Source organism: Ascaphus truei, chromosome 4 (genome assembly GCF_040206685.1).
Source record: "Ascaphus truei isolate aAscTru1 chromosome 4, aAscTru1.hap1, whole genome shotgun sequence".
In the NCBI taxonomy this organism is placed as follows: domain Eukaryota; kingdom Metazoa; phylum Chordata; class Amphibia; order Anura; family Ascaphidae; genus Ascaphus; species Ascaphus truei.
The window spans coordinates 295,310,332-295,321,893 of record NC_134486.1 but is presented as its reverse complement, the minus strand read 5'-3'; the positions used below and the strand labels follow the sequence as shown (position 1 = coordinate 295,321,893).

General features: G+C 45.9%; 1 protein-coding gene across 1 annotated transcript in view; it reads left to right on the top strand.

The window, feature by feature from the left end:
* Nucleotides 1-452: 452 nt before the first annotated feature.
* The window catches only part of TRAPPC3L (trafficking protein particle complex subunit 3L), an 85,897-nt gene continuing 74,787 nt past the window's right edge, over nt 453-11,562 (top strand). The window contains exon 1 of the mRNA XM_075597671.1: nt 453-642. Within this exon, the coding sequence (XP_075453786.1) occupies nt 601-642 (42 nt within the window). The 5' untranslated portion in view covers nt 453-600. The remainder of the gene's footprint in view (nt 643-11,562) is intronic.

Genomic DNA, 11,562 nt, shown 5'->3' with positions numbered 1-11,562 from the left:
AAACTATCGTAGAAGGCGCCGGTGGGCCTTATTCAGTAAGATGCGATAGCATCGATCCAACGCTGTCACACAGAATGCCCCATTGAAGATTGGTGCTATCGCAGCTTATGGAATGCCCATTGTCTCTACCCTACCTATGGAGCCTCTGTATTCCAGCTGGCTATATATTCTTAAACAGACGTGATATATTTCATGAACCATTCATGTTGCAGTTTCCTTTAAGTTTGGATCTTTACATCATACTGTAAATGCATAAACCTGGCTTCACTCAGTCAGTCGATCTCCTCTGATTCTTCCATTTCACTAAATGGAACAGCCACATTATTTCATCTGAGTCAGGTTATTGCGCTTTCAAACAGTTCTGTGCTGGCAATCAATCTCCCTTCCAATGCTTAATGCATGCAGAATGTACTGTAGGAGGAGCAGCTCAGTGTACAACAGCCGTTAGAGAAAACAGAAAACATAAGAAGAGAAATGGAATGAGAAACGGTCAGGAAGACAAAGAAGCACAATAGCTGCACGGCAAAGAAGAAACACCAACTACAGCTAAGAAGCACTGAATATATTGCAAACTGTTCATTTTATTTCCATAGCGTCAGAATGTCAAGGTCATCAAACAGAAAACAAGAAAACTGCAAAATAGTAAGGACCATTACTGCTATAGTTTTATAAAGATGCTTTTAGATGCTTCATTGTTTATACTACATAACAGAACCTGGTGTCTGTATCAAAATGAAGGTGGGAGTATAATTGACATTTGCAATTATTGGCTAATGTGCAGGATATCATAAATACATGCTATAAATACATTTGTTTATATTTATGTGTCTCATACATACAACCCATAATTATTGTACAGAAGGAGTGGCTCACTGAGTAAAGACACTGACTTTATAAATAAAAACAATGAGCTGGAATTGGGAACCTGGATCAATTCCTAGTGTCAATTCCTAGTGTCAATTCCTAGTGTCAACTCCTTGTGACCTTGGGCAAATCACTTTATTCCCCTGTTCCTCAGGCACCAAAATCACAGATTGTAAACTCATCTGGGCAGGGGCTGTGTAAAAATTCCTTTGTACTATATTGTGAAGTGCTTTGAGTCCCATAGGGACAAATGCTCTATATGAAATAAAGTTATTATTACTCCTAACATGTGTTTAAAAAAAAAAAAAAGTCTACTTGTTGCAAGAAGACGATGCCTACTTTCATATAGCATTAATATTTTTAAGTCAACAATTCTTACAAATAAGGCAGATTTGACCTCAAGTCACTGAAATAGTACATTTAATTTAGAAATTATTAACTATGTTTATGTTGTATCTTTCTTTGTTGTCAAAAACTGATTTTGAGGTTCTTGTTCTATGGTGGAGAGTAACAATTTTAAGATCCTTGTGTGATGTTATAATGTTGTGGAAGCAAAGTACCAATGTTAAAATGTCATTGCAGACCTGTGTAGTTGCTGTATTTTAGCACAGGTGAAAACAATGGATTTATGTGTGTACTTTGTCTTTGCTCTTATATAAGGTTCTCCTCAGCAGTATTCAATAATACGACCTTTAGGCTACGGCCCCAGACTTACCAGCAGAACACGCGCCTAGCAGCGTGTGCACAGTTGAAAGCTGTGTTGGCTGTCTGTAGGGAATGAATGGGATGCGCCATGATGGGGGCGCAGCCATGACGGGGCATATCTGCCCTTCCATTGGCTACGCGCCGACACGTGATCGCATTCCGGCACGGGAAGACAAAATTCTTGTCTTCCCTGTCAGTGTACGAGTCATCGCGCTTTGAGCGGCCACATACACGCACGGCCACTGGGGCCTGTCCCATGGAGGGCCATGCTGTGGTGTGTGGCGCGCGCCGCAGCCTACACTTGGGACTCAGCCTTAGACTGAGATTCACAAGGCTCAGTTAAATCAGGGCACATAAAGTCATATCAAAATCAGTAATGGCTGATGTTCTGTTTCCTGAGGTTATCGCCAATTCACAAAGCTAATTGGATGCAAAAACAACAGCCGTTGGTTATCTCATTAGAATAGGTTTAACGCCATGTTACGTTAGCGCTGCCTTGTATTAACTTTAACATGACTCACATTACGCGACTGCGAGAGAGGAGTCCTATTTTGCTAGAGTCCTATGTGCTATATATATCCCCTCAAACCGACCATGAAACAACTTGTGGAGAGACACCTCTGCTCAAAAAGGAGCAAGGCTGAAAATAGCACCACACTGAGTTAGTGAGCTTTGAACAAGGTGTTAACGAACGTTAACGCCTTTTTAAATCAATAACGGAGCTTTGTGGATCTGGTCCTTATTCCTTTGTTGGGATCTCGGTGCAGTGGCGTTATTTTGAAGTTACACATTAAGGCCCATTTACTAAATGGCCTAATCCATAAGTCACCTTATGGCACATTTAAATTAATAGATTGTAAGGTGTTTATGGCTTAGCAGTGCTTAGTAACTATGGCCCTAAATGCCATGTATAAAGGTCCTGAATCCTTGGTAAAAAATGTAATTTACAATGCAATGCCAGTGTTATTGTAATGCATTGTACAATCCTCTTCGTTCAAATGAAGAAGGTGGTTTTACAACATTCGGCCCAAATAGATCTTGGAGAGCTGCAGGAGTTACTGTATCTGAACTGAAGAGGACAATTTCCTTTTCCATTTAGGGAAGAGGGATGAGACATTTTGGCACTGAAAGGGTTAAAGAACATTCGCAAAAGTTAAACAACGTGTCACTGTTTAAACTGTGTTATTAGAATGACTTGTACAAGGAGAATGTGTACAGTGTGAGGAAATGTATGTGCAACACACTTTTAAGGTTAATTACCGTAACTGAGGAAACGTCTTAATAAGAAGATGAAAGAAAAGTTCCCATTATGCCTCTTTCCCCAGGTGGTGATGGTAGCACAAAGAACATACTGATATTATATACAGCAGGGGAGCGCAAACTTAAAGGCTTCACGCGTTCCCCCAGCATTTAATTTAAATGCCTTGGGGAAGAGTGCGAGGCCTCTGCGTCCCCGTCCCCCCCGAAAAATCTCCTGCCCCCAAGTTTGTGCACCCCTGATATACAGTATGCATTAGTTTTAAGGGAAACATTTCTATGAAGTAATACAATATTAGTGCATTTTAAATGCAACTGTAACCCATATTCCCCCCCCCCCCAATCGCAGATATGGTGTATGTAAGGGGATCTATATGCATTACCCAGCGTGGTGCTTTTACCTGTTAGGCTCACAGGGGGCCTAAGCCTCCGCCACGGAGAGCCTGGGGTACATATGACAATATGTATAACCTCTTACTTGCTGCAGCGCCTCCACCTGCGATGGCTCCCACCAGAGGGGGAGTGGTTCCTCGCAGGAAATATATATATCACTCCACACAACGTGTAAAACAACCAGGGACTTTACTTGCATGAATAACCTTGAGCATATACACATATACCAACAGGTGTCCCTCCCTAGAGGAGAGACTAATTCCGGCGTCACGCAGGACGCTACCTTCACCTCCACCTCCACCAGATGATCCCACCCAGTGTCCAGTAACCCCACCAGTATTACCCCACCCTCAAGTGAGATGTATGTGTGTGACTGCGCAGCCACTATGTCTCTTGTGAATGTGATATGACTCGTTGGTGCACTTGTAGATTACCTGCCTGCCAAGGAACTTCACAAAGGATCCCGACGTTGACTGTACACCGGAACTACCGTCCGGGGCGATCCCACCCGAATGGCTGATGCAGCAACCGTAAAGGCCTGAGCCCAAACCTCTGCACGGACGCGCAGCTTCTGCTGTGTCCCTAACTTGCTCTTGATAGTAAGTGGCAGGGTCCCTAACCTGGGGGCTGTCCCTGACACTACTCACACTACAGGGTGGCTCAGGGCTAGCGGGGGCCTTGGGGGCTGCTGGCCTAGTGCAGGGAGTCACTGACTCTTGCACCCTACCTCCTCCGCTTAGCTTCTCCTGGCTCCAACTGACTAGCGTGCTCCAAGCCCGCGAAATGTATCTCTTTTCTCCTGCAGGGCCATCCTCCAGCTCTATTGGCTCCCTGGCATCACGTGGGGCGCTGGTGAGGCTCATGGGACTTGTAGTCCCTTCCAAGAGCCTTCCCTGTAGGCTAGGGTTCGCACGCTTCTCACTGCGCATGCGCGACCTGTCTGTGAGCCTCCCGGTACCTCTGTCTCCTGCGCATGCGCAACGCAACCCGCAATGGCGGCTTCCTTCACCACGAGCCGCCGGGACCCTCCGACGCGACCGCAGCCCTAGCAACGGCCCGCTCGCGTCCCCGGCAACCGGTCGCATCTCTAAGGTAGCGCGCTGCTCACGCACCTACCCCATCACCTCCTCGCGAGCGGCGGCTGCGAGCCCAAGAAGGAGGGGGGTCAGCTCTCAAAAAGGGAACCTGGCTACATCCTCCCCCTGGTGAAAAATCCAACGCCCCCTCTTGGGGAACGACGTCACTCGGCATAAGGTTTTACAATAAAAATGCATAGCATGATACGTAAAACTTAACACGGTTGACTTTACACCACAGGGTACAAGACAGATCACATATGATAACTGAGGCCAGCTGGGACCATTTGTGGGGTGCCCTCAACTGATCAGGTGGGGGTACCTCACTTTTGCGTTTGTGAGCCTCCCCGGGGAGAATCTCTTGACAATCGTGCTCGGGGTAACAGTCACTAGCTCCTTTATACTTCCTCCCCCTGGTGGAAGGAATAGTGCAATGTCTCTTGGCCAAACCTCTACCCAGCCATCCGCCTCGCACATGCGGTATACCGGGAGGTCCTGACCTTTTCCTCTGTCCACGACATGATAAACAAACCGCTCCATGTTGCACATGAAAAAGGCAACAATTGCCCTAGCTGGCACGGCACAGTCTCGGTTGACTCCATTAGCCACTTCTGAAGTGATGCCTTCGGGATACATCACGAGCTCAGGGTCTTGAGACAGATGACCTTGGTGATCCTTTGTGGAGAAGTAAGCACCGGACAGGGCCTCTTCACCGGATATCTCCATCACATCCTGCAGGGGGTAAAGGGTTGGGGCCTCACCGCTGCATTGACTCTCGGTGGCCAACAGGTCCTTGGTTACGCTCTCAGTTTCCACCCTGGCTGTCTTGGGACCTGTCCCCGGCACTTCTTGGGCAGTCCATTCACTTTCGGCAAACTCGGGTGCATTGGATCCCAGTCCTGGGACCATTTGGGTTGGAGCGCACGTACGCACACTAAGATCATGAGACTTAGTTAGGGCCTTTTCTACGACCGCCTCCATCGGGGCCTGAGGGTAGTAAGGAGGTTCCTCACCACTCCACTGGCTTGCGACGCGTTCCTCTTCCTCCGGATGTCCCTCCGACACACTGGGAGTCGCCACGGCCATGGGACTCTTCCGCGGCACCTGGCCGCACCAGCGCTCGCCGTCGCAAGGTGTCCGGACTCGTCTGCTCCTCTTTGTTACCGCTGGGGTGGTTTGCCGGTAGGCGCATCACCACCGATGGTACGCCCACCTCTTCCTCCGAGGATATCACGATCGGATCCTCTGCAATGGAGTCACCGGGTTCTTCTGCGTTACAACCAGTGGGTATGGGTATGAAACGGGTCCACTCGGGTACCTCCACTGCGGTCGTGCTCTTCTCCGCCGACGGTTCGCTCGGCTCCGTTGCTGGCTGGGCCTTGGTTCTTCCCGCTTGGTTGCAACAGGGAACTAGGGCAGCCTTGTCTTTCATCTCCGCCACCTCCGTGGTTGAGGTAGAGAGGTTAACGGCATCTTCCTCTGTGGGTTCTGTAGGCCGCAGCAGCACAGGTGTCAGGAACTGTGCTCCGCAGCAGGCACACTTGGGTCCCCAGATCAATTTGCCACCTGGGAAGTCACATTGGTTACAGACACCTCGTATGCATCCCTCTTCATCCACCTCTGCCGCCTGATATTCTATTGGTAGCTTAAAGGGGTCAACGTCCATACCACCAGACAATTTTAAGTCCTTCTGCAAACAGGGGCACAACAGGAAGGATACGTCCCTTCCTTTCATCAGCCAGGCTCCATACAACTGAGGATGCGGTTTGCTACAGCTTTTACCTTTCCTAGGGGGAACGGAAGTTACTGACTGAGGCTTACTGTGTTCACTCCCCCTGGTGGAATCTAGAGAAGGGGCACGCTCTTGCAAGGAGTGGCTCGGGCCCTGCGCTGTGCCACTCACAATGCGGGGGCGGGACTCTGGCTTTCGCGCCAAACCCGGACAGTTCTTTGCAGATCATTTTGGTGCATTCTGACAGTCAGCCACATGTGTGTTTTCCTGACTTGGCGGGGGACGCCATTTTAGGTGGGACTCACTGGATGAGGGAGCCTCCATTTTGATCACAGTCTTATCTACTGCACTATGGCTCTTTGCATATACAAGGGGGTAGCCCGCAGGCGGGGCCTCTGGAGCATGTAAAGTCAGAGGGGCACCTTCTCTGCATATGTCCTGATTCGCCAACATCAATAAGATACTCCACTGATCATTGGGGTCAAACGTTCCGGCTATCACCCTCACGTTGTCCAGGCCCAGGAGTGCCTCCCAAATTTCATTCCCAGAAAAATTCCCTTCTTTATGCATGGGAACGTTCCCTACTGCTAACACGTGACTAGGCCGCACTTTCCTCCTGATGGCCCAGTCATGAACCTCCTGGCTTGTGGGCACAAACATGGTGGACAATTCAAATACGCAATTGGGCACAAAAATAGAATAGGGCACCCCAGGTCTTCATCTCAGCAGCGCCTCCAAATGTAACCTATATTCCCCCCCCCCCAATCGCAGATATGGTGTATGTAAGGGGATCTATATGCATTACCCAGCATGGTGCTTTTACCTGTTAGGCTCACAGGGGGCCTAAGCCTCCGCCACGGAGTGCCTAGGGTACGTATGACAATATGTATAACCTCTTACTTGCTGCAGCGCCTCCACCTGCGATGGCTCCCACCAGAGGGGGAGTGGTTTCTCGCAGGAAATATATATATCACTCCACACAACGTGTAAAACAACCAGGGACTTTATTTGCATGAATAACCTTGAGCATATACACATATACCAACAGGTGTCCCTCCCTAGAGGAGACACTAACTCCGGCGTCATGCAGGACGCTACCTTCACCTCCACCTCCACCGGATGATCCCACCCAGTGTCCAGTAACCCCACCAGTATTACCCCACCCTCAATTGAGATGTATGTGTGTGACTGCGCAGCCACTATGTCCCTTGTGAATGTGATATGACTTGTTGGTGCACTTGTAGATTACCTGCCAGGCACTCCGGTGCCCAGGCCGGCCAAGGAACTTCACAAAGGATCCCGACGTCGACTGTATACCGGAACTACCATCCGGGGCGATCCCACCCGGATGGCTGATGCAGCAACCGCAAAGGCCTGAGCCCAAACCTCTGCACGGACGCGCAGCTTCTGCTGTGTCCCTAACTAGCTCTAGATAGTAAGTGGCAGGGTCCCTAACCTGGGGGCTGTCCCTGACACTACTCACACTACAGGGTGGCTCAGGGCTATCTGAGGCCTTGGGGGCTGCTGGCCTAGTGCAGGGAGTCACTGACTCCTGCGCCCTACCTCCTTCCCTTAGCTTCTCCTGGCTACCACTGACTAGCGTGCTCCAAGCCCGCGAAATGTATCTCTTTTCTCCTGCAGGGCCATCCTCCAGCTCTATTGGCTCCCTGGCATCACGTGGGGCGCTGCTGAGGCTCATGGGACTTGTAGTCCCTTTCAAGAGCCTTCCCTGGTAGGCTAGGGTTCGCACGCTTCTCACTGCGCATGCGCGACCTGTCTGTGAGCCTCCCGGTACCTTTGTCTCCTGCCCATGCGCAACGCAACCCGCAATGGCGGCTTCCTTCAACGCTAGCCGCCGGGACCCTCGCGACGCGACCGCGGCCCTAGCAACGGCCCGCTCGCATCCCCGGCAACCGGCCTCATCTCTAAGGTAGCGCGCTGCTCGCGCACCTACCCCCTCACCTCCTCGCGTGCGGCGGCTGCGAGCCCAAGAAGGAGGGGTCAGCTCTCAAAAAGGGAACCTGGCTACACAACAAAAATACTATACTAAAAAAGGAAAACACTTACGCTATATAGGTCTTTTAGCTGTTTGTTAGTTCGGTTCTTGTATTAAGATGTGAACCAATGTAAAGTAAAAAAAAAAAAAATAGTCTTCTAATATCGACCCAAAGTCTATTTGTGGTGCGTTAGATCAAATGCCAACATTAAATGATGTGCAATGCAAGATATTCACGCTAAGTATTCAAAAGGAAGTTTCATTCTTATTTACAGGAAAATATCTAATCACATTTTTTTTATTACACAGCAGTATACAACAATACAACAGGCAGACATACAACATATACTCACAGTAACTAATATACTCACTCAGTAACTTCTATACTCACTCACATTGCAATTATCAATCTCCATTAGAATTCAATACGAACTGTTGCAGCAGATTTTCACATTTGGAAGCAACCCTCTGGTTCTGAACCATAAACTAATCATGCGTATATCTTTACTGCCAACTAATATTTTATTTACTGAACCAAAGAACATTATTTGAGCCACCACAATATTTACAGCTGCTATCTCTTCTGCGCACCCTTTATCTCTTCTAACCCACTGTCCACACCAAGATTGGAACCTTCCATCACTGTCAGGATTACTGTACTACTGTTTTATTACTACCAACAACACAGGATATCTGCAAAATATCATGGGAAGCATTGCAATGGTCTGCTGCTTTAAGTTTTATTTGCACATGTATAATAAGCTTTCCAGAGGCCTGGTAGCCAGACGTAGATGTTGGGCCTGGCTAGGCCCAACTTCCAGCCCTTGCCAACCGGGCCCCCCCGCAGCTGCCGGGCCCGATACACTTTTCCCGGCTCACCCCCTTGTTGGCGGCCCTGCCTATGACCAAGTGCCAGGCATCCATAAAGTTCCTTCTGTCACCCTGAGTGTGTTTCTTACGCATTAATAAGTTACAAGAATAACACTTTGCAAGCTCTCCTAAATTGTGTGCTTATATAAAATACATACATGTTTGTGGCCCTTTCACACCATGTAGTTGTGCAGATGACACTGGGACAGGATACATGAGTCACAGAATACAAATGTGCTATTATTCCAGGCCATGGTTAACATGCATTATTTATTAAGTGTCAGACCTCAAGTACATTTATATTTAGCGTTAAAGGCTTCAGTTTAGGAGTGTACTGCTTTTCACACTAGATGATATTGATCATAACTGCAGCCAGGATATTGGTGTAGTGACAACCTGCCACTGATCACAGGCTGTTTGGACTTTTATTTATTTTGTTTGCAACAGCATCAAATAAAATAAATAATATGTAGGTTCCTTATATTAGACACAGACCTTTTAGAAAACCCTAGACCTGATTGAGTTTTTTTTAATGCAAGGAATATGGAGAAAAAATACACTAAAGTTGAAGAATATAATAAATGCAACTACGATACTGTATGTAAATCATGTAACCCTTGTCTAACTCCTATTCTTGTTCAATATAACCACTCCCCAATTCACAAGCTGATTCAGGCTTGGCAACATAGGTTAAACATAGCCTGTTACACAGAGACACATTTTCTAATTACTTCCTTATCACACACATACGTTGCCCTTAGTAAAGTAAAAAGTAAACACAAATGCCTCATTGAGCTAAAAAGTGGCTACCTATTAGATTAAAGCGGTACATAAAATGGAAGACTCAATGGAAAATGCTTCATCATTAACAAGAGATGGAAAATCAACTAAGTGGAGAAAGAAATCGGAAAGATCCACCAGAAGTGTCATTCAGTTGACAAAGAAATACAGGCTTCAAATAAGCCAAGTATATGCTCCATAACATCAAGTCATTGAAGTGGAAGATTTCAACCATGAAATCAACCAATTTAACAACGTAGGAAATTATCACCACCAGATCATTATGGGAGATTTCAATGCAAAGATTGGTCCCCAGCAGAAAGACGAAGCATAAGTTGGTAAGAGGAATGAACATAGAGACAGATTAGTATAATTTATACATCGTGAATCCCCTCTTCAAGAATAATCAAACTAGAAAATTAAGCATGGGAGGGCAACAGGGGAAGATGAAATTACATCTGAACTCTTAAAAGAAGCTGGGGTAGAAGTTGAGAAAATCCTTGCAAAACTTTTACATATACGTGAAGATTAAAGCACAATTGAGTGAGCGTTGTTTGATATACAAACAATATAAACCAATAAGTGCAGTGCTGATAAGTGAATAAAGGGAGGACGCTGCTGCCTCGAGCTGGACCGAGAGGACTGTGTTACTGGCACATGAGAGCCAATCTCATGAATGCTTATATTTACAGCACTTTTGTGAGTGGGCATTTGTTCGATTTTATGTTCCTTTAATATATATTTTATTACGTTAATGCACCAGGTGTGCACCTGTTTTTTTCTTTCTTTTTTTCACAGATTTGGTCAGGGATTGGTGATCCCTTTGAAATGGGCTGCAATCACCTGGAAGCAATTGACATTGGATTAGGACTTTGTTTTTTCAAAGGTTTTCAAAGGTTTTTTTTAAGGTTTTTAATATTTTTTAAAATTTTTCTGATGTTTTTCATTTTTTATATTTTTTATTTTATTAAATGATAAAAAAAATTTCTTTTATATTCTGTTATAATTTACTTGTTTCCCTTTTGAGATTATAAGGTCATATTATTGGTTAATAACGCATATCACACCGCCCCACTAGGCATATTCACTCTTAGTTAATTAGTTCTGTATTATCACTAGCCTTAATTACGGGTATATTAGAGGCGCTACTTCATTGTTTTTGTTTTTTGTTTTATATATATATATATATATACATATATATAACAAGAATAGAAAACTGCACACACTCCATAGTGTAAAACATATAACAAGTTTAATCTAGACCAAGGATTAAATACTGTAGATACTGCACACTCACAAGAGTCAAGTGTTTAAAGCGCGTTTTTGAGAATCAATGTCATAGTCACCAGCCAGATGAGAGAAGGTATCGATTAAGGTGTTTTCCTGCTTGTACTCAGCTGTAAGCGTGAGCTCCACAGGCTTGCCACAAATGTCTGTAACAGTTCACGTTGAGCAAGATCGCGTCTTCCAACATTCCTACAATGGCGTGACGATGTTTGACCAGCATCCCCACGCATTTTGTCACAGAGATCTTGACTTCATCAGGGTGTATATATATATATATATATATATATATATATATATATATATATATGTATATATATACAGTGTTCGACAAATCACCCAAAAATCTACTTGCCCAACCAAAAAATCTACTCGCCCCCTAGTCCCGCCCCCAACCCCGCCCTAGTCCCGCCCCCAACCGCGCCCCAAACCCCACCCCCAAGCCCGCTTTAAAATAAAATATATAAATAAAATACATTTAATAAATTCCTAGTCAGAACAACATTCGTTTTTGACAAATGTATTTATTACATTATACTACAATTAGTCCTTGTTACCTCATTCCCGCAATGTTATAAGTTGGAGGTTAGGGGGGATTCTGATGT